Source organism: Cricetulus griseus, chromosome 8 (genome assembly GCF_003668045.3).
Source record: "Cricetulus griseus strain 17A/GY chromosome 8, alternate assembly CriGri-PICRH-1.0, whole genome shotgun sequence".
Lineage (NCBI taxonomy): Eukaryota > Metazoa > Chordata > Mammalia > Rodentia > Cricetidae > Cricetulus > Cricetulus griseus.
In genome coordinates this window covers 654,852-678,951 of record NC_048601.1, presented here as the reverse complement: position 1 = coordinate 678,951, position 24,100 = coordinate 654,852, and the positions used below count along the sequence as shown (strand labels likewise).

The 24,100-nt window shown below is 40.4% G+C and overlaps 1 protein-coding gene and 1 pseudogene across 3 annotated transcripts in view; both read right to left on the bottom strand.

The window, feature by feature from the left end:
• The window catches only part of Dennd5b (DENN domain containing 5B), a 124,160-nt gene that overhangs the window by 79,583 nt on the left and 20,477 nt on the right, over positions 1-24,100 (bottom strand). For 2 of the 3 annotated variants that reach the window (XM_027430043.2, XM_035448786.1), the window contains exons 2-3: positions 16,591-16,656; positions 12,158-12,267 (exon numbers count right to left, since the gene is read on the bottom strand). In XM_027430043.2, the coding sequence (XP_027285844.1) occupies positions 12,158-12,267; positions 16,591-16,656 (176 nt within the window). The remainder of the gene's footprint in view (positions 1-12,157; positions 12,268-16,590; positions 16,657-24,100) is intronic. The other variant, XM_027430044.2, reaches the window with a different exon arrangement.
• Positions 21,506-22,732, bottom strand: LOC100761857 (annotated as a pseudogene).

Below are 24,100 nucleotides of genomic sequence, written 5' to 3'. Positions count from 1 at the left end.
TTAATATGTAGTCCGGGTTGGCCTCAAAGAGGTCACAGAGATCTGCTTGGCTCTGCCTTTGTTTACTGAATGCTGGGATTAGGGGAGCACATCATCACACCCAGGCACATTTGGCTACCTTAAAGATATTTAAGTGTGACTCTCCATTGAAAAGTCCGTATGCTCACTTGGGGTAATTTTACCCTTTTCCTGAGCATCTCTATGTTAAAAATCCCCTAATGTATTACAACTCTGCTTCACACGGGTGTTGTGGAATATTTTAAGATGTGTTACATTTGTTTATGCTGTGGAACATTTGTTTACTGATGCAGAGATGTGTTTCATTCTTTTATGTTGCATTTGTTTAACTCTGTGAAGCTGTGTTACTGTGCCTGCCTAAAACACCCGATTGGTCTAATAAAGAGCTGAACAGCCCACAGCAAAGCAGGAAAAAGGACAAGAGGAGCTGGCAGGCAGAGAGAATAAACAGAAGGAGAAAAAGATAGAAGAGGAGAGGAGCAAGAAAAGAAGGGGCTAGCCACCCAGCTACACAGCCAGACATGGAGCTGGATGGTGGGGCCCCCCAAAAGAGCAAAAGGGTTTAAAAAAAAAAGGAAAAAAAAAAAAACCAACAACAATACAGAGGCCAATCATGAAACTCTTTTACTAAGGACAAAATCAAGGATCCTAGGGTTTTTTTTTTCTTTTTTTTAAATTTAAATTAGAAACAATCTTATTTTATATATCAATCTCAGGTCCCTCTATCTCCCATTCTCCCATGTCCCCCACTAATCCCCATCCCATCCCTCTTCTGTTCCATAGAAAGGGTGAGGCCTTTCACGGGGGATCTTCAGAGTCTGTCACATCACTTGGGGCAGGGCCTAGGCCATCCCCGTGTGTCTAGGCTGAGAGAGCATCCCTCTTTGTGGAATGGGCTTCCACAGTCCATTTGTACACTAGGGATAAATTCTGATACACTGCCAGAGGTGCCATAGACTGCCCAGACCTCCTAACTGACACCCACGTGCAGGGTGCCCAGTTTCGCAAGGATCCTAGGTTTTTGTGAGTAGAAATCTCTGAAAAAATGATGGACCCTGCAGATGCTGACATCACTTTTGCTATTTTGAACAATCATGCTTGATCCTAGAAAAATAAACTTTAAAAATGAAACCTTTTTATTTACTAAAATAGAAGGGTATATAACAAGATATTTTAAATTATAGGGCTGGAGAGATGGCTCAGAGGTTAAGAGCACCGGCTGCTCTTCCAGAGGACCTAAGTTCAATTCCCGGCAACCACATGGTGGCTCACAACCATCCATTATGAGATCTGATGCCCTCTTCTGGTGTGCAGATATACATGGAAGCAGAATGTTGTATACATAATAAATAAATAAAATCTTTAAAAGAAGAAGAAGAAGAAGAAGAAGAAGAAGAAGAAGAAGAAGAAGAAGAAGAAGAAGAAGAAGAAGAAGAAGAAGAAGAAGTCGAGTCTACCCCTCTCCTGAATACAGCCAGGCTGCTCAGAATGCCTATACCACAGAGTAGCAAACTTCTTACAGAGTCAGATAACTATCTGAATGTGATTCAACTCTACCCTACAGTGTGAAACACATATAGGCTTGGGATGGCTGTGTTCTAACATGACTGAATAAGAATAAGCAGTTAAAATTTTTTATTATATTAAAAAGAAGAAAAAGTTAGATGGATTTGTACAGGGGGAAATGTAGATCACCCCTATAATGAAATTCAACAGCAGTAACAAATGACACATAATGACATAGCTGTCAAAGACAAAAAAAAAGGCAGCTCCACCTCTCACTGGTCACACATCTTGGAAGTCTTGAAGCAACAAATAAAGAAAACTGGTGGCGCTGGCTATTTTGTGACAGGTGGCATCACAGTGGACCACAGGGACATCATCTATGATGTGTCTTTTGTCTTCCACAAGTGCCAGACGGCCATTTGCTCCAGCAACAGACCAGACCGTCAAGGTTTAACAGTACTGAACAAATGCCAGTGCCCTCAGGGAGAGGCGGTCCCCATCTCAGGAGACAGAAGTGAAAATGGAGACTGGCATTACACCGCTGGCTGGAAGACACACAGTGGATCTGCGGGATGCAGGCTTGTCCTGAATGTGGACAGGCTTAGGCTTCCTGTTCTTTTGACTGGACAGCTTCAGTATGGGAAGAAACGGGAGAATCAAACGATGACCTTCCAGGACAAAGTCAATGGGTAAAGGGGTAACTCCAGGAGACAGCAGAGCACCCATCACGAATGTGAAATTTGCTCTGTGCATATGGGTCTCATGTTAGCAACCTGCTCAGCAGATGGTATAGTAAGAATATGTGAGGCACCAGATGTATGATCTCGGCCAGTGGTCTCTGCAGAGTGAGACCTCATGTAAGCTGAGCTGTAGCTGTATTTCTTGGAGCACCTCCAGCTCTTGCCCTCACTCACTCTTCCACTATAGCTGTGAGAAGTAATAAGAGGAGTCTACTCCATGCAATGGCCGAGGTTCGGAGGATTCTGTTTTTGATTTTTGGTTTTTTTGTTTGTTTGTTTGTTTGTTTTTTCCGAGACAGGGTTTCTCTGTGTAACAGCTCTGGCACTCGCCTTGTAGACCAGGCTGGCCTCGAAGAGATCCACCTGCCTCTGTCTCCCAAGTGCCAGGATTACAAGCCAGCACCACCACCGCCCAGCTCAGGGTTTTTATTACAGTGAAAATACCATGAATAATGCAAAGCTGAAACTCTTATGATGGTCACTGGATCCTGTTCATGATATTGCATTTGCTCCAAATTTGGGAAGATCTTTCTACATCCTGGCAATAACAGCCAAAGACCTAAGAATTTTCACATTAAAACTTGTGAGGAAAGAACTTACTTCTGGGGATCCAACAAAATCTGAATCTGTGCTGTGGCTCAGTGGGGTACCCATAATTCTCAGGTCTGGCGGGTAAGTTGTAACACAACAGGAACAGTACTGGCATCTTCAGATGACTGCTGTGTAAGGTTATGGAAAGCTAACTACATGGACAACTAGAAATATACTGTATTCTGGCCAGGCGTTGGTGGCGTAGGCCTTTAATCCCAGCACTTGGGAGGCAGAGGCAGGCGGATCTCTGTGAGTTCAAGGCCAGCCTGGTCTCCAGGGCAGTGCCAGGATAGGCTCCAAAGCTACACAGAGAAACCCTGTCTCGAAAAACCAAAAAAAAAAAAAAAAAAAAAAAAAATTCTGTATTTTGAAGGATAATGGGAGCCCAGCAAACGGGAGTTCCCAACTGGGAAACGCAAACCCTTCACTGAGCTCAAATACTCCAAATCTTCAAGACTCATTACATGATCTTCAGCTGTCTGAAAGCACAGCTGATACAAGCTGGAGTAACTTCATATCTTCCTGCTTGTTTCATGCACACAGCCATGGAAAGAAAGCAAACTCCTTTTCCCCAGCACCACTTGAGCTCTACCAAGATACGGTAGCAGCCTGCCCATTGCTAAAAATACAGTATATATAATTTTCTGTACTAGTCAGCTTATTGACACTATATACAAAAAGAGGCTTTTTTGTTGAGACATCACCAAAACAATTTTTTTTGTAAGTGTTCTTGAAACTTGGGGTTAAAAACTAAAAAGATTGTTAATATCCTCATAAAGGGTTGAGAGGAGGTAAAATTTTTATTCCTTTTGAAAAATTTAGGCATGTGTCTTCCATTTTCTAAATAAGCTAAGATGATAGGTTTTTATAATTTTAATTTGAAACTGAATAAATGTTTTTCATTGATTAAACAGGAAAGGAAAAGGAAAAATGGCTGACTTGAAGCTGTCATGCTACATGGCAAGATCCAGATGAAGAGACAGCACAATGACACATGTCCTAGCTATAGCCTCACATAGGAAAATGGACCTGTGAGTACCAGTCTTCAGCTGATATCCCTCTTTAGTCTGTAAACCATTCTAATGCACCATGAAGTAGAATCTGTTAAGCCTACTCAAATCACAGATTTCTGGGCCAATTATCTTGCTTATTTATTTATTTACTGTCTTTAAAACATAATCTATGTGATCAGGCTTGTTGCGTGGCCGAAGATGGTCTTGACTTTCTAATCCTCCTGTTTCTACCGCCCCAAGTGCTAGAACTAAAGGCCTGCTACCATGTCTGGCTCTCTACATTTTTTAAAAAGGAATTATTTTTATTGTATGTGCACAAATGTTTTGCTTCTATGTGTGGATGTACACCACGCACCCGCCTGGTACCCAGGAAAGCCTGAAGAGAGTGCCAGGTTCCCTGGAACTGGAGTTACAGACAGTTGTGAGCTGCTACGTGTTTGCTGGGAACTAAACCCGGGTCTTCGGCAAGAGCAGCAAGTGCTCTTAAGTGCTGGGACATGTCTTTAGCTCCCCAAGGCTTCTCTTTTTATATCAGGTAGACAATATGGAAATGTAGTGACATGCAGAAAGTCAAATTTAAGTTTTTTTGATTTCATGCTTTTTGCTGATTTTATTGTTGTTTTTTGTTTTTGTTTTGTTGATAGGGTCTCATATATTCCACTCTGGTCATGAACTCTCTATGTAGACAGCCAAGAATGAAGCTGAATTCCTGAGCCTACTGCCTCTGTCTTCCAAGTGCTAAGATTATGTCACTAGGCAGACTAAGACTTAATTTTATTGACAGGCTTTCTTACCATCTAAACCAGAGAACCAAAAAGCTCACAATGTTTTTGAAAAGTGGCCAAATACTCAGTTCAGTTAAGGGTTTGTAGCTTTCTTGAGCACACATTCAAACATTTACAGGAAAAGCTTGCCAAAAGTTATATTCAAGTGAAGAAAGACTTCCATAGATAACAGATGTAAGAATTTTTCTTAAACTCTTTTCCACAAATTAAAAAGGCAAAATTTGTATTCTAAATTCTGGGAACTCTGAATTGGAAAACATGATGACTTTTTCAAAGTCAGAATTGTATAAATTACCAGGAACAAAGACATTAAGTCTCTCAGGAAACCTGAGACATAAATCATAATTTGCTCACCATGGCTCTAAGTCTCTTGCTAACCCACAATACTTACTAACAACATCCTCTTCAACTAACAATAAGACAACTGAAAATAAGATGTGTCTTACAACCAAATACTGGACAATGCTTCCATGAGTGACCAAGTGGAAAGTGACATTTTCTCTATGAACATTCTATTTAAAATGAAATCTTAAGAATCAATAAGAATTTACCATGGGTGCTGGAGAAACAGCTTACTCATTAAGTCATTAATACTGTTTCTGCAGCGGACCAGAGTTCAGTTCCCAGTACCCATATCAAGAAGCTCACAATTGCCTGTAACTCAAGTTCCAGAGGATCCTGTATCTCTGGTCTACACAGGCACTGGCACTGACATACCCATACAAATATGAACATTAATAAATAATTTTAAAACATGTATGTATGTACATGTCGTGGACACACCGATGCTATGGTGTGTGTGTAGAGATCAGGGGATAACTTTTGGGAATTGACTCTATCCTTCTACAGTGCGGGTTCTGGGGGTTGAACTGAAGTTAGTAGGTTTGGAGGGAAATGCCTTCATCTGCTGAGCTATCTCACTGACCCTAAAATAAATCCATTTAAAAAAATAATTCAAAGTGCCACCAGGTTTTGAGTGAGGCCAAGCCTTTAATCCCAGCACTAGGGAGGCAGAGGCAGGCCAATCTCTGTGAGTTCGAGAACAGCCTGGTCTACAAGAGCTAGTTCCAGGACAACCTCCAAAAACCACAGAGAAACCCTGTCTCGAAAAACCAAAAAATAAATAATAAGTAAATATAATTCACCGGGGCCTGGAGAGATGGCTCATCAGTTAAGACCACTGACTGCTATTCCAGAGGAACTGGGTTCATTTCCCAGTACCTACATAGCAGCTCACAACTGTCTGTAACCCCAGTTCCAGGGCACCTGAGACCCTCACACAGCCATACATACATGCAGGCAAATCACCAATGCATATAAAATAAAAATAAACTATTAAAAAATAATTCATTGTGGGAAAGAGACTCAAGCCAAGAGAAGTAGCAGAATAAGCAGAAGGTAGAGGAAGAACAGAATAGACAGGAGAAGCTGATCAGACAGTGATTAATAAAGGAAAGTAAGAGCTCCTGATGGTCCTGGACCAAGATAGATGTATAGGAACCCAGAGAAGCAGACACCTGAATGTATACGGAAGAAGGTAAGATAGTTCAAGTGCTCTTAACTGCTATGCCATCTCTAGCCCTTAAAATGAGACTAACAGTGTGAGTGGGTGTGTCGAACTCTTTTGCCTGCTCTTGGACTCTTTTCCTTCTATTGAGTTGCCTTGTCCAGCCTCGATATGAAGTTTTTGCTTTGTCTTATTTTGCCATGTTTGGATGTTGTCTCATGGAGGACTGCCCTTTACTGAAGGGAAATGGAGAGGGGAAGGGAAACCAGGAGTAGTGGAGGGAGGGAGGGGAAACTGTGGTTGGATGTATTACATGGGAGAAGAATTTATTTCCAATTAAAAATTAAGAACGTAAGAGCACTCATAACAAAATGTAATTGTTAATGTTAAGTAAACTCACATTCTAAATAAATTTGGAACTATTAAAAAAAGGAGCTGGGTGGTGGTGGTGCATGTCTTTGATCTCAGCACTTGAGAGGCAGAAGCAGGTGAATTTCTCTGAGTTCGAGGTGAGCCTGGTCATTCTTATTCAAGATGGCACAGAAGTTAAAAGCACTGGCTACTCTTCCAGAGGTCCTGAGTTCAAGTCCTAACAACTACATGACCACATGGTGACTCACAACCATCTCTAGTGGGATCTGATGCCTTCTTTTACCACAAAGGCATACATGCAGATAATAGACCACTCACACATTAAATAAATAAATCTTTTTTCTTTTCTGGTTTTTTGAGACAAGGTTTCTCTGTGTAGCTTTGGAGCCTATCCTGGCACTCGCTCTGGAGACCAGGCTGGCCTCGAACTCACAGAGATCTGCCTGCCTCTGCCTCCTGAGTGTTGGGATTAAAGGCGTGCGCCACCACCAACGGGCAACCAAAGAAATTTATAATCACTCCTGGGTGACGTATTGCCTGGATTCAAATGCTTCATAAACAATTCCTAGCGACGTTTAAATAGCCTATTTAAGCTCCTCTACAGTCTAGGTGTGGTGGATCCATAGCACATGAGAGGCTGGTGTAGAAAGACAGCCAAAAGGGCAAGGCCAGTCTGGCTAGAGTGAAATCCTGTCTATTAAAGAAAAACATGTTGGTAAGATAGCTCAGTGGGTGAAAAGATACTTATGACCAAACCTGACCAACTGAGTTTGATCACCAGGACATACACGGCAGAAAGAGAAAACTTGTCCTGTGATCTCCATATGCATGCTGTGGAAGGGCTGAGTCCATATACATACATACATACATACATACATACATACATACATACATACATAAGATAGATAAAATAGTTTTAGAGTTCCTTTCCATCTTCATGATGTCTGAAAAATGACAAAATACAAACCAATTATACACTACTCATTGATATATGGAAATACATCATGTTCCTTCCCTCAAGCAAACAGAAGTGGTTTACCACTGATGGGAGTTGTCCTTCTGTATACATGTTTCTCTTATTGGTTGATGAATAAAACACTATTGGCCAATAAGGAAGGAAGACAGGCGGGACTAAGAGAGAGGAAGATTCTGGGAGAGGTAGGCAGCGAAAGCCTGCCAGAACAGTCACCACGTAGGCTGCCAAAGGAGTAACAGGTCCAGGCATTCTCCGGTAAGCCAAGACCATGTGGAAATATGTAGAGTAATAGAAATGAGTTAATAATTAAGACGGAGCTAGCCAATAAGAAGCCCTAGCCACTGGCCAACAGATTTACAACTAAAATAGCGTCTTTGTGTTTATTTGGGGGCTCAAAAGCCGTGGGACCAGCTGGAACAGAAAGCTCCACTGTTTACCAAGTATCATGTATTAATACAAACCCAAACACAGATTAACAGTAGGAAATAAAATGGACTTGAGGTTCTGTTGTATATTACTAACAAGTAATACGATGTGATAATTGCTGTGGAAAATCTGAGAAACTATCTTCTCCAAGACTCAGTTTCCCCATCTGTAAAAATAGACAATATTGTGTTTCCAGGGATGTGTGGAGAGATGGCTTTGAGTTTAAGAGACTATTCTTCCAGAAGACCCGAATTGACCTTCCAACTCCAGGTGCAGGGGATCTGATTGAAAGGTTCAGGCATTATGCTGGCCTGCCCCTGTTACCTGGTGGAATCCACTCAGGCAATACCCTGGTCAGCCCAAGGTTCCATGGGAAAGAAGTCTGCACGCAGGTGCAGAGGACCCCTTTAAAAGATAGGCCCCTGCCCCTTTACTCCTCTCTCTCTCTCTCTCTCTCTCTCTCTCTCTCTCTCTCTCTCTCTCCGTCTCTCTCTCTCTCTCTGTGTGCTCTCTGTTTCCCCGCTCTGTCTCTCTATGGCAACCGGCCATGGCGGTCAGCCATTTACCCGTTCCTCTTCTTAGTCTCCCCATTCTGTCGGGCCTTATAATAAACTTATAGTCTTATGTCTCATGTCTCAGAAATTTCTCTTTTCTTCTTTTTAAACAAAACAATAACATTTTGGCGCCTGACTTGGTTTAGGCTCTCTCCGTAGACCCTCTCCCAAAGCTAACTGGTGGGATAGTTTTTCTTTCTTTGTAACTTTTCCTGCCAGGAGCACGGGAAATCTCGGAGATCCTAAAATCTGAACTCATAGCCCACTTCCATCTCCACTTTTCCTGGTACTCCCTCCTGCCTGCAGCAGCCTGAGATGCCGGAAGTCAACTTGCCGCTTTTCCAACTAAGTATTTCTGGAACTCACTGATCTGCCTATTCGCTACAATCCGGTAAGATACCAAAAAAACGTTCCTATGGGGCAGACCCAGAACTGTTCACTCTGGGTCCATTTTTCGGTTTCGGGCCGGGTGCTCTCAGACAGGGCAATCTGTGCATTTTTTGGCCTTGCCCACGGGAAATACATTTTTACGGGATCTTTCGGTTACTGGCAGTGAGTAGGTAAATGAGCGGAGTTCTGCCTCCCAGTGGGAACTTTCTTTCACCTGGGAATGTCCCTCATTGTTCTGTTTGTTCTTTCTCTGTGTTTCTTCTTGGTTGGCAATGTCTGCTTGAGATGCTCTAAGAGTTTTTTGTTTGTTTGCTGGTTTTCATTTTGTTTGTTTGCTGGTTTGAAACTTTTCTGGCAATTGAGAATGTGCTTACGGGGGTCGCCATCAGCCACGTGTGCTAACCTGGGGGCCGCCATCTTGGTCATAACCAGGTGACCTGGCTTAGGCCTACCCTAATGACTTGCACAGGCAAGCACTGCCACCTGACATCTTGCTTTTTATTTCTTCTTTCATTTGTTGGGTACATTTCCTGAAGGTCAGGCATGGGATCCCGCTCCAGGAGCAGTGCTTTTTTGCTTTTTTCAGTTCGGACTGCTGGGTCCTTTTTCGGTTTCGGGACAGCTGTGTCCCCTTCGGGGCCAGGCCCCTGGCAACTCCCACGGGCAGACGTGCATCCGTAGAGGAGCTTTTTGCCGGCTTTCCACCTGCCTCACCCATGGGAAATGCATAGAGGCACCTTTCTGGTTTCATCCAACAAGCAGGTAAACAGACAAAAGCGGCTTAGGGTTGCTGCCGTTTTGGTCATGTGACCTACCTGTAGGCACGCCCAGCTCCACCGGCCTATCCAGCAAACCTGTCTGCCGGATTTTTGATTTCTGCCAGATCTTTTTGCTTTTTATTTCATTTTTTTGTCTTTTTCTTCTTTCACTGGCTCTGTTGTTCATGGCTTGTTTACTAAATACTGTGCCTTTCCAGGGCCCTCTGTTTAAGTCTACCCTTTCTCTTTAAATCTCCTGTCTGTTTGCTACAATGTACGGATCAGAGATTACATTCTGACTCTCCCTTTACTGTTATCCAGTCCTGCTTGTCTCTGTACCTGTAATTTAACTTTATACTTATCTAGCTTATATACAATTTAAATTAAACTATACTAAGTCTCATATTTCTAAATTGCTATATATCTTTAAATGATGGTAAACATTTAAAGTCATAAAGGTCTAATTTAACTATACTTAAAATATAAGCTAAGTCTATACAACTTAAATTTAACTCATCTTTAAAGTTTAAAATCATAAAGGTCTATCTATTTCAAACTAACAAAATATTTATACCACTCAGTCTATCCTATAAGCCGTCTACAAAGGTACAGCTTTTATTACAAAAAGGGATTTTTCTCTAACTAAAGGCAAACTTAACTGCTAAGATCCTAAACAGACAGCCCTCAAATGCTCAGAGATCTAGAGAATATGGCATTTAAAATGTTTTGTTAAAAAGCTTTTTATAACAGATAGATAGGCCAGCTGCTGGCCCTACCCCATTTCCTCCGAGAAGACTGGGCACTGAAGAAGCTTCATCTCGAGTCAGTGACAATGCTGGTCACTGAGCAACCCTGCCCTTCACCTCAACTACTACAAAATATTCCAGACCATGGACAAGAGGACAACGGAATCGACTTTCCCGGCATTGCTTGGGCCAACGGTAGGCGAGTCTTCCCAAAGTCTCTAATCCACAGGTCACAAGTTATCAGCAAGAAGGCAGGTGTCCTGCAGCCCGCTACTATGGATGGAGGACCTTGGGGATGGCTGTCCATACAGCCTGCTGGCAAGTCTCTGTTATTCTTTAATCATTGATTCAGGTAAAATCTTATCCTTCTCAAGAACTCTGATGCTTTTGACGACTGATAGTCTTGCTAACTTAAAGCAAAACAGATTCCAGTAACAGGTATTTTAGGGTTTATGTGAAGATAGGAAAGTCTAAGATGTATAAAAGTCTGAAAATGTAGTTACGAAGGCCTGAGGATAAAAAGGCTTAAATGATGATAAAGTGAGTTGAGACATTAAAAAGAATAAAAAATGTTCCTGATTTCTCTATTTCTCATGCTACTGTTCATAATAAAGTTCAACAATACCACTATAGGATAATAACTACAAGGTCAAGATTAAGATGCTTTTCATTGTCCTACAAAAATCTGTCTGTTTTAAAATGGTAATACTTTCAGCCAAGTTGCTTCTAACATGAATATGATTCTAACATGTCTAATACTTATGTTTCCACAAACTCTAAGGATTCTTGTAAGTTCCAGGGAGCTGAATCAGATCCAAACAGGTCAGATTCACTCCAGGTAATATTCAACCTTTCCCCGGTCCCAAATTCCCTTCCCTCATGTTAGGACTCCTCGGGAACCCCTCCCTCATCTTCCCCTCAAATGACAGGACCTAAGAAAAAATTTTTTCTAAACTTAACCTTGTCTTCTGCTCTGTCAACATCTTGCCAGGTCTAAGAGGCGCCAGGGAGTTCCATACAGCCTGGACTACAATGAAACAACCAGCTTCCCCAGGACGTGGCAGCACCCCAACCTTCTCGGGTCCCCCAAAGATGGTCAACGCCCCCCACGTCAGCAGGAAGCAGTCTTAAGAATTCGACGCCCTTATTCCTTAACCTGCCATGTCTAAACACCCCACCTTTTTTTAATAATAAGTAGAGGTGGGAATGAAAGGTTCAGGCATTATGCTGGCCTGCCCCTGTTACCTGGTGGAATCCACTCAGGCAATACCCTGGTCAGCCCAAGGTTCCATGGGAAAGAAGTCTGCACGCAGGTGCAGAGGACCCCTTTAAAAGATAGGCCCCTTCCCCTTTACGCTCTCTCTCTCTCCCCCGTCTCTCTCTCTCTCTGTGTGCTCTCCCGTCTCTCTGTTTCCCCGCTCTGTCTCTCTATGGCGACCGGCCATGGCGGTCAGCCATTACTCTGTTCCTCTTCTTAGTCTCCCCATTCTGCCGGCCCTTATAATAAACTTATAGTCAATATGTCTTTCTCAGCAATTCCTCTTTTCTTCTTTTTAAACAAAACAATAACACTGATGCCCTGTTCTGGCTTCTGTAGGCACTCATACACATGTATCATACAAAAGATGGATACAGACATTTAAAAAATGAAACCTTAAAAATACTATTTCTCATAGAATTTAAAGGATTAGTTGTATTAAATAATAGACATTTATCATTTATATCCTAATAAAAGAAATGCTGAAGAAACAGGACAGAAAAGGAAAAATATATACCATGTTCACTGCATCTTGATCAAAAGGGTTCCATTCTATGTTCTGAGGGTAGTGTGCCAGAACTTTAGATTTGAACGTTCTTCTCAAAGGACTCTGGTCAAAATTTTCACCTACAACAAATAATTAATAATCAATGAATACCTGGAATTGAAAAAGATATAATAATTAAAAATATCTACTATATATAACTATTATTATTTTCAAGACAGAATTTCTCTGTGTAGCTCTGACGGTCCTGGAACTTGCTCTATAGACCAGACTGTCCTCAAACTCAGAAATCTGCCTGCCTCTGCCTCCTGAGTGCTGGGATCAAAGGTGTATGGCACCACACCTGGATAATATACAGGTATATCTTAAAAAAACATTTACTGATTATATTTCTCAAACTTATTTGAAAAATACTTACCAACTGGAGAACTATCAATTAAAAAGTCTGCAGTCAGGAGGCAGAGGCAGGTGGCTCTCTGTGAATTTGAGGCCAACCTGGTCTACAGAGTGAGTTCCAGGACAGGCTCCAAAGCTACACAGAGAAACCCTGTCTCAAAAAACTAAAAGGAAAAAAAGAAAGAAAGAAAAAGAAAAGAAAAACAGTCAAAAAAAAAAGAAAGAAGTCTGTACTTAAAAACATTAGAATCTGAATTTTAAAATCACAGCTGTATTTAACACTAAAAGTCAAAATACACAAATATCATTGGTGCATGTAATTATTATACTCATTTCAACATACAGTGATAAGTTATATAGAAACGTTTCACCGAAGAAACACCTTGATTTAAGCTGAAGGTTATGATACTGAAATTTTCCCACAAACCCAATGCTGCAGTGCAGGCATGCAATTTTGTTTAAGTTGCCACAAAAGTGTCTGACAGACAGGTTTTCAGTGATTGAATCAACAAAATCAGAAACAATGGGTAAAATACACTAAACACGTTAACCTTTTAAAGAAATAAGTATTCTATACCCAAGTCAACACCTGTCAAATTTCTAGAAAGGTAACTGTAGACAGAGGTGGCACACACCTTTAATTCCAGTACCTGAGAGGCAGAGGCAGATGAATCTCTGAGTTCAAGGCCAGCCTGGTCTACAGAGTAAGTTCCTGGATTGCCAAGGCTACATAGAGAAACCCTGTCTCGAACCACCATCCCCCATGAAAAAAATCATAGGGTAATCAGATTTGTTTATTTCCTTGACCAAATTAATTTCCATAAGACTATTACCCCAAATAGCTTAGTTTCATAAAATAGCTTGATTTAGATGGATCTTAAACAGTCAATGTAAAAAAGTTAGTATTCAGGAATTAGAAGACCTCAAAGGAATTTCATTATTCCCTGTTGTTTTCTTTTCTTTTCTTTCCTTTTCTTTTCTTTGGTACTTTTGAGACTATTATCAGTTCTGGCTGTCCTGGAGCTCATAGAGATTCACCTATCTTTGCCTCCTGAATGCTGGGATTAAAGAATGGATGCCTTCTACTTTTTAGTTCTAATTAAGTACAAACTACAGTTATGGAAAGATATAAATGTAATTTACTAGTATTTGTACAATTAAAGAATCACAAATCAATCGGACTTAGAAGTGGCACTGATACCTTGCTAGACATGACTCAGTGTCCACTTGGGATAAAAATATGAAAAGATAAGATACTAAAACAGCTTTGAGTTGTGTGAGTAAAAAAAAAAAAAAAATCACACAAGGGAAATGTTATACACTGATATCTTATTGGAAACGACAATGTTAAATATACAGGAACTTTTATGAATAAAGCACATAATTTAAATGTATTTGCTGAAAACAACTAAACTACGGCTTCTAACTGAAGTCCTTAACAAATGGTCATTTTCCTTTGGAGTCTCTTGATTTTTTTTTTTTATTAGTCAAGTATTATGTATGTATGTAGTGTAACACAAAAATAAATGACCCAGAGACTGATACAGGGGTTCAAATTTCAGGTTGAAAGGGCTGCTCCATGTACCAGCTCCCAGGATTAAAGGTGTGTACCACAACCTCCTAGCTTCTGCCTGATGGGATTAAAGGTGTGCATTACCACTGCCTGATCTCTACAACTTCAGGCTGACTTTGCTTGTCTAAATCTTCAGTCAAGCTTTAATAAGTCATAAATAATACATCACAGTCTAAGAGTTGAGAGCTTCTACTTCCAGGAGAGAAACTGTCAAAGGCACCCCAAAACTAGATGTGGTTTCTCATGTCTATAATTCCAGCCGTTGAGAGGCAGAGGCATGAAGATCACTGTGAATACTAGGCCAACTTGGGCTACATAGTGAATTTCAGGCCAGCCTGGGCTACAGTTGAGTTCTTTCTCAATAAATAGACAGACAAATAAATAAATGCTCTCTGGGAGCTGGAGGGATGTCTCAGCAGTTAAAAGTACTGTCTGCTTTTCCAGAGGACCTGAGTTCAATTCCCAGGAACCACATGGTGGCTCACAACCATCTGTGATGAGATCTGTTGCCCTCTTCTAGCCTATAGACATATATGCAGGCAGAACACGGTATACATATTAAATAAATTTTTAAATAAATAAATGCTTTCTTAGTAAATTCACCAATTTTTAAACCTTGCTCCTAGATTGCCTAATGACTAAAGGTTGAGGAGATAAATGTTAACCATGAGTCAGTACGACTGAGGAACACAGAATTCAGGATTCAAAATTGTTGACTTCTGGATAAATGATGTTCTTAAGCTGTACTAGTTGTTTGTTTGTGAACATCAAGATATTTTATATTTTCTTGGTTTGAAAAAGACTAGTTTTCACTTCACTTTTGGTCTATAAATAAATAGGTAGCCAGGAAAAAGGTCCTCTGGTCTAAAAATCTATACTACTCAGCTGAGCAAGCTAGTGCCCACCTTTAATCCCAGCACTGGGAAGGCAGAGGCAGGTGGATCTCTGTGACCTCAAGGCCAACCTGGTCTACAGAACCAGCTTGAGGATAGCCAGGGCTAAATAGAGAGACCCTGTTTCAAAAACAAACAAACAAACAAAAACCCCTATGTTACTGACAGCTATTGTCACAGCAAAAAGTTTATCATGAGATAATGCAAAGCTATAGAAACCCTCTCTTTGGCCCACAATCTAAGACCCTGAAATGCCTATTTTTATCCATAACTGTAAGTAAATACCACAAGAACCAAAAAAACAGAAACAGAATATAACCCATGATATAACTACTTGTAATACTTACCTTTTAATGAATTCCTGCCTGTGCATGGTTAAAATAGTAACATCTTCATTCAGATATCAAGTTATAAATGGGACAGAAGATAAATAGGAGAAGTCATAACAGTTTCTTTCTTTTTTTTCTTGTTCGAGACAGGGTTCCTGTCTGTAACAGCTCTGGCTCTCATAGACCAGGCTGGCCTCAAACGCAGAGATCCGCCTGCCTCTGCCTCCCAAGTGCTGGGATTAAAGGCGTGCGCCACCACACCTGGCCAACAGTTTTATTTTTAATATAATTGTTCTGTTGCCTGTGGAACCACCAACAATCTGAAGTCACAACCAATTTATGCCCCATAAAGAATTAAAAAAAAAAATACAAAGCACATAAACAGTCACACGTATTCTCCCCCTCCTCTTCCTTCTCCTCCTTTCACCACCACCACCACCGCCACCACCACTGCCACCGATACTTGCACCGTTTATTAACACCTCCACCACCCGTAACTATCACCACCACAGCTACTAGCAGCACCAGCACCAATTTCTCTTATACTGTTAAAAAAGAAAAAAGAAAGAAAGAAAGAAGAGCAACAAGAAAGATCACTGCTATATGTACAGCTGTCTTGGCAAATATTATTTTGAAAGAAATTAGGGAAAGAGTCTGATATCACTGGTAAGGATTCAGGAATGAATAAATGTAGTTATTCTAGTCTTACTAACATCAGTGGGAGAAGAAAAAAGTTCATAGGAAAAAATGACTGGGCTTGAGATTTTGGATTCAAATGAAATAGAAACTGTATATAAACATCCTTAAATTAAAATTTACCTTTTTAATATAGTCTTGAAATAAATAAGGAATGCAAATTTCTTCAAGTATTTATATACTTGTAAGGAACCTATGTTAAATTTTTTACCATTGCCAAAAGATAGCTACAATGTTAATATTGTCTCTTATAAACTATATACAGGACTAATTTCAAACAATATTGCCAAATGATCTACTAAATTTAAACTTTAACTAAGCCTTTCCTCCTAAGGAAATAGGAAATACATGCCAAGACAGCTTAGACTAGTAAATATATTTTTTTCAAGGCTTAAAGCAAAGTGAGGTCTTTATGAAAATTAAGATGCAGATGAGAGAACAAAAAACAACTATCACCTATAATTTTGTCTAAGCAAATTTAAGAAGCATTCACAATGGGACGTGGGGTGAATTAAAATTGTGATTTCTAATACCCCATTCATTTTTAAACTATTTTACCTGAAGTCGTATTTGCAGTATCTTGGCTCTTGCCATGACGATCTGCTTCTAGCCATTGGTACAAAACTACATAATGTAATAGAAACAAAAATCTTTATGAACAAAGCAAAAACAAACAAAAAACAAAAATGATACTGAGGAATGGAAAATGAAGACAAAAAATTAAACAAAAGCAATTAAATTTGAAACATTCAGGTCAGACCCACAGCTTAACCTCAGTGACATGTAGTTTACAAGCAAAGAACATAAGTGATTTTAACATAATAACTACTACTTAGACATCTGCAACACTTACAAGTATAGAGGGAAAGCACATACATCTTAAGACTAATTTCAAGAGGAATACTCAGACAAAGGAAACAAAATATGATGATAAAACTAAATGACTTGTAAGAATTGTATCCTGACCAACTGGAATGGGTGTGGCCCTAAAGTTAGTATCCCAAAATGCTAAGGATGCCAAATGCCAAGAACTCTCAGAACTGACAGTGTGAAAGACAGTTTAGTAAGATCAAACATGCTTTTGACACACAACCCCAGAACTCTACTCTCATGAGCAAAATATCACATTCCAAAAGGGCTCATATATCTGGTAAGCAGCCTAAAAAAACTACCAGAGACAACAAAGCCTGAGAAAATACCATAGTCAAGAGGAGCTTTGAAACATGTGACCATTAAATGCAAAATAGGACAATTTGATCCTCTAAACACAACTTCACTCAAAAACTAAGAAAATCCAAACAGGGTTCCCATCCCTCAACTCAGCCTTGTGTGTAGGAGTTAGGAGCCTGGGTCTTCAAGTATGGTTTGGATGAAACTTCCAGAAACCCAAAGACAGAGTTCTACTCCATTAAATGCCCACCTTACACCTATGTCAGACCCAGAACTGAGTGAGAGGCACATACAAGAGGAGTATCTAAAATGGCATCTCTGAGTTTCGAAGTATTATTCAAACATCATTTTTACCATAATTATTAGCAAGCACATCTTTCATGTGACTTTTAATTGAGCCTTTAGGACTATATATTATCTTCCCAATGCAAAGTGACTTAAAGCTCACCTGAATAAGGTATTCAGTCAACCTTTCAATGCCATTAGATACTTTGGCATCCTAACTGACTGGTATAGCCTGCTCCTCTCTACCTCACTCTACCCTTTCTTCTCTCCAGTTCATGCTATGCTAATTTAACCTCATCTTGGTAAACAAAATATGATCTTCATGTGACATATTCTGGACTCAACACCTGCGTCTGGCCCGTGTGCAAACCAACGATTATTCTTTATCCTGCCATGGAGCCTGGATCTAGAATTCTTTGGGGACTAATCAGCATTAAACCCGTGTCAGAAGGTTAGTAGGAGAAAATAGATACACCAAATGTATTGTGCTTCTTTCTGAATACAGGGGACTGGTCAGGACGTGTTACTAACTTCTGAAGGTAGCACAAGGGAAAGAAATAGTAATAAATCTACATGCATAACTACCGAGCTACTGTCTGAAGTTAAAAACACTGCACGCTTTACTGGCCATCCTTCAGTTCAAACAGTACAGCTTTTCTATGGGATGACTCTGAAGCACCAGACACAGAAGACAAACTCCATAAGATCCAAAGTAGATGAACACAAGCAACTCTGTCTACAAAGTATGTTAAAGAACCACACAAGTATTACACCTAGGAGGCTGAGGCAGAAGGGTGATGTTTCTGAGGCAAGTCTGGGATCCATGGCAAGACCCTATTTCAAAAAACAAACAAAACAAAAAAGACCCCAAACCCTCTGTTGACAACAAAATTCCTCAAAATCAAATTATCAAGTATTTTGTGAGGTTTTGTTCCCCTTACTCACATGCTGAGTTCAGCCTGTAACTGCCAGTATATTACAATCACTTTATGACATATTTTTTGTTTTGTTTTGTTTTTGTTTTTTGTTTTTCAAGACAGGGTTTCTCTGTGGCTTTGGAGGCTGTCCTGGAACTAGCTCTTGTAGACCAGGCTGGTCTCGAACTCACACAGATCCCGCCTGGCTCTGCCTCCCAAGTGCTGGGATTAATAAAGGCGTGTGCCACCAACGCCCAGCTCTTTATGACACATTTTGAATGAGAATAAAATAAGTCAATCTTTCAATGCTATTACCTTAATATCCATCATTAGTAACTTCTAGGCCATTAAGATTCTGTAAAAGGAGAGTGATCTGAGGCAAGTGCCGGACCGTGTTCGGCATCGGTGGGTTCCGAACACTGAACACCCAGAGGTAGCCTGGCTTCCATCCGCTGGCCCAGGGAGGCCAGGGGCTGTTTCCGGCTCCTGTTCATTGCTCCTGTTCATTGTCGCTGCTCAGAGTCATCTGAGGCAAGCGACCCGCATGCCAGACAGAGTTCGGCAGCGGGATCCGACACCCTGAGGCCGGGTGACAGCTTTGCCTCCAACTACCGGCTCAGCGGGACCCGGCACTGCTGACACCCGGGAAACAGTGACACCTCCATCTACGAGAAGAGGACCGACATCAGAAGGGAACCTTGGTCCCACACCCACCAGGATAACAAAAAACACTTGCTACATCCACTAGAAGAAAGGATGAGAAGAGGACAAGGTAAAAGCACATTCAACAACAGAAAACCCAATATGACACCACTGGAGACTAGGAACCACACACCAGCAAGATCTGAACATCACGATGCAGATGAACCAGAAGAGAATGACCTTAAAAACATCTTCATGACAATGACAGAGGACCTCAAAGAGGACATGAGAAAATCCCTTAAAGAAATTGAAGACAAAACAAACCAAAAAATACAAGATATCAACAAATCTCTCAAGGAAACAGTTCAAGACCTAAAAACTGAAATAGAGACAATAAAGAAACCACAGGGGGCTGGAGAGATGGCTCAGAGATTAAGAGCACCGACTGCTCTTCCAGAGGTCCTGAGTTCAATTCCCAGCAACCACATGGTGGCTCACAACCATATGTTACAAGATCTGGTGCCCTCTTCTTATGTGCAGATATACATGGAAGCAGAATGTTGTATACATAATAAATAAATAAAATCTTTAAAAAAAAATAAAGAAACCACAATCTGAGGGAATGCTGGAAATAGAAAAGCTGGGTAAACGATCAGGAACTACAGATGTAAGCATAACCAACAGAATACAAGAAATGGAAGAATCTCAGGAGTTGAAGACACACTAGTGGAAATAGATTCATCAACCAAAGAAAATCTTAAGTCCAATAAATCCCTATCACAAAATATCCAGGAAATATGGGACACTGTGAAAAGACCAAACCTAAGAATAATAGGTATAGAAGAAGGTGAAGAAATCCAACTCAAAGGCACAGAAAACATATTCAACAAAATCATAGAAGAAAACTTTCCCAACCTAAAGAAAGACATACCAATGAAAATACAAGAAGCCTACAGAACACCAAATAGACTGAACCAAAAAAAAAAAGGTCACCTCGCCACATAATAATCAAAACACCAAACATACACAACAAAGAGAAAATATTAAGAGCAGCAAAGGAAAAAGGTCAAGTAACCTATAAAGGCAAACCTATCAGAATCACACCTGACTTTTCCTTGGAAACTCTGAAAGCCAGAAGGTCCTGGATAGATATTCTACCTACACCAAGAGACAATGGATGCCAGCCCAGACTATTATACCCAGCAAAGCTTTCAATCATTATAGATGGAGAAAACAAGATACTCCATGAAAAAACCATGGAAGACTAGAACAGACTTGCACAAGCTGTCCTCTGACTTACACTTACACACCATGACTTGTGGACCTTTGCACACTCTATAAAGATAAGGGAATAGCCAGTGGTGGTGGTACACACCTTTAGTCCCAGCACTCGGGAGGCAGAGGCAGGTGGATCTCTGTGAGTTCGAGACCAGCCTGGTCTACAGAGCTAGTTCCAGGACAGCCAAGGCTACATAGGATAACTAAAACAAAAAAACAACTATAACAAAATTAACTATTTTGAATAAGCTTTTTTTTTTCTGTCCAATCTTTTTCACATACTACTTGGGGATTTACTGTAGAAATAATTTATTTGTAAAAATTAGTATCCAATTTCATGCAAATATTCTGTGCTCTGTGTGTGAGTGTGTGTCTGTGTGTGTCTGTGTGTGTGTGTGTGTGTGTGTGTGTGTGTATAAGCTGTATGCACAGGTGTATGTATGTGGAGGTCAGATAGCAACCTCATGTTTTTTCCTCTACTGATCTCATCTTTTTAGGTCTCAATATTTTATTCAAGTTTTTTTACGTGATGTTGATAACAGCGTTTGAAGGAAAAGATGTAATTCCACACAAAACAGGAACTCTAAAATGTACCTATGAGTATTAAAAAATAAACAGTGCTGACAAATGCAACAGAAGTCCAGTTTACATCTCTAATGTTGTTACCAGGTGACACAATGACAAAAACTCTGCCTTGCTCATGTCCGGAGTTCCAGAAAGCTATTTCATACTTTGGTGCAGTGAAATAACAAGAAACCTACAAATAACAAGAGGAATTAAGACTTGAATTACTGGCTTCCTCAGATCCATCCTCTCTACCCCAAACGACATGACAATGACAAAAGAAGTAGCTATCACACACCAAAGTAGGCTACTTTGGTGTAAACAGGTAAAGATGGCTGGGGTGGGAATAAGGCATGAAAAGCTATTTTTAAAAGTCTTTTCCATATGGGTCTGTCTACATCATCAAGCCACAGTTTTTAGCAGTTCTGAGTCAGGAAATCAAGGTTCAATGCCCAGGAAGTCTGTTGATTCAATACAGATTTACAAAGTGCCAAATCCATTACCAGTTCCACCTGCAGCTACTCCTAGATTAAGAAGAGAAAACTGGCACCTATATCAGGGCCAAGTTTCCCTCAAGTTTACAACCGAAAGGGTCTTTTTTGTTGTTGTTTATGTTACAAATGTGACGGGTTTATTTCACTCTGATGCAAAACCAAAGATTTCACTACAGCAGAAACTGATATAACAAAAGGTCATGGAAAAGTGGAGTGTGACATGCAGGACGTGATGTTCAAACCGGGGTGTCAGATCATTTTCCTTAATATGGCACTACCTTGTTACTGAGGAACATGTTTAAACTAACACTGCAGAACTCAACTGAAATGTGGCACAAACATGACAATCTGCAGGCATACCTTCAAGGACCTCTCTTAGGATGGATTTGCAATCTCTAGACTTCAGTGTGGGAAGGATTACAATTCTTTGGAAGAATAAAAGTTCACACGTTTGAAATTTCACAGAATTTTAAGGCCAAAACACAGTGGGTTCATTTTTCTTCACTTCCAGGGGCAAATGATGTTCTTCTCAAAAGCACATTAAGCTTCCAGTTCAAATCCCAATCCAACCTTGTGACTTCCTGCATTGAAGTTCTTTCCATCTATTAAAGCTGACAGGGTCAATTTGACTCCTGGTCAGAGGAGTATATAACCCCGTCCAATTAAACTGGCATTGTTTACTTTGGCAGAGAGCGAAGTTTTACAATCCAGCTTATATTTAGCATCGATGCCAAAACAGAGTGTTGCTGCTGCCAGCTGTCCATGCCAGGTTTATTGATGTTTCAGTCTTCTCATTAACTTTTTGGTAGATTGAGTCTCCAAATCCAGTACCGTCATTCACATGAGTATGCAGTTGGAAGTCTTCAGCCTTGTAACCAAGAGCAAAATTATTCTGAGACAGTTTGGATTTGGCTGTGTCAAAACTCTTCTGACAGCCAGCAAGCCAACCTTCAAAGGCCAACACAGCCCAGCCATAGATGGTCGGTCCAGAAAAATCTATATCAACATTACTGCCGAGACTAAAACAATCCCGTCTAAATGAGGCCTTTAATTTCCCGCTCTTCTTTCCTGTATTTGGTACAAATATGGTATCAAGAGTCAGTTTTAACCCTTCCGCCAACTTATTCTCCCAAGAGACTTCTGTCCCAAGAGTATTGTCTGTATTCCACTTTTAGGTAAAGGTGAGTCCATAGTCACAGACCTTATGCTTGGTCTCTAGGTTGCCTGATGCTTTCCCTGTATCAGTATAAGCATGACCTGAAGTAGAAAATTCCACTCCACTACAAGACTTGGTTCTCAGATCTATTTTGACCATGCCAAACCCAGAACCCAAGTTTACAACTATTATGCTAAACTGTTTATTTTAGATGGTTTCAGGTTTAGAAGGTAGAAACACAGAGGGCTGAAGAGATGGCTCAGTGGTTAAGATCCTGTATTACTTTTCCAGAGGATCTGAGTTTGGCTCTGAATTATTTGTAACTTCAGTTCCAGAGGATCTGACACCCACTTCTGACCTCTGTGAATGCTTGCACCTATGTACATATACCCACACAGAGACACATAAATAAAATATTTTAAAAGTATTTAGAAATAAATTGCCAGGCGGTGATGAAACACACCTTTAGTCCTAGAACTCGGGAGGCAGAGTCAGGCGGATCTCTGAGTTCAAAACCTGCCTGATCTACAAGAGCTAGTTCTAGGACAGCTTCCAAAGCCACAGAGAAACCCTGTCTTGAAAAACCAAAAAAAAAAAAAAAAAAAAAAAAGGAAAAGAAAAGAAATAAATTAATACACCTGGACAGCCCTACTTCCTTATTGCCAGAAGCCTAAGTGACAAATATAAATGGCTAATTGTCCACAGATAAAAAGTATGTATTTTTTAAACCACAGATTTACTCACTAAGGGCCAGATTTATTATTATTTATATATTCTTTTCTTGTAGTGCTAGGGACTACCAGTGAAAAGGAGTGCTATTTAATGGTCAGAAGAGATTCATCTAGAGATATCTAAGTATTACACATACCTTAAAGTATAATAAACTATGGTGATTACTTTGGTCATTGTTTCCCATTCTCAAAATACATGTAGTTTACTTTGTTCCACGCCCATAGGCATCTAAACTTTTCCTTCAGCGTCTACTCTTTATCGATTATATCCAAAACAACATGGAAACAAAACGAGGACAACCTACTGCAAACCCACAGCAGTCTTGGGAAGATGAGAGTGTGTATGAATCCAATGGAAACAAGGCAGGGACTGTGGGAGCCCATGAATATTTCAGGAGAATAATGAAAAAGTATGCCAGATGGGTTCACTTGCAGCCGACTGCAACTAAACTTCTGACCAAAGCCAAATGCTTTCCTTACATAATTCATCAAGCACTTTCCAGTGTCTCCCCCTCCCCCTGCACACTATCCTAGTCTTTCTCCTTTTTATTTTTAAAGACCAAAACTACCATCACTTTTCTTTCAAGATCATCATAAACTATAAAATCAAACAAAAACCTCACGCCTAATTGCTTTTTAGAACTTGAGACTCCAGATGTCTTTACAGAAGCAAAAGTGGACATGAGAAGCCTAACTAGGTCAAGTGGGGGGATGCAGGGGTCCCCTGGGAAGGGGAAACAGAAAAGATTTTGCAGGTGGGCTGGTCTGACGCTCAGGAATGAACCCCACACTTCATTCATGCTAGGCACACGTTGTACCACTCAACTATAT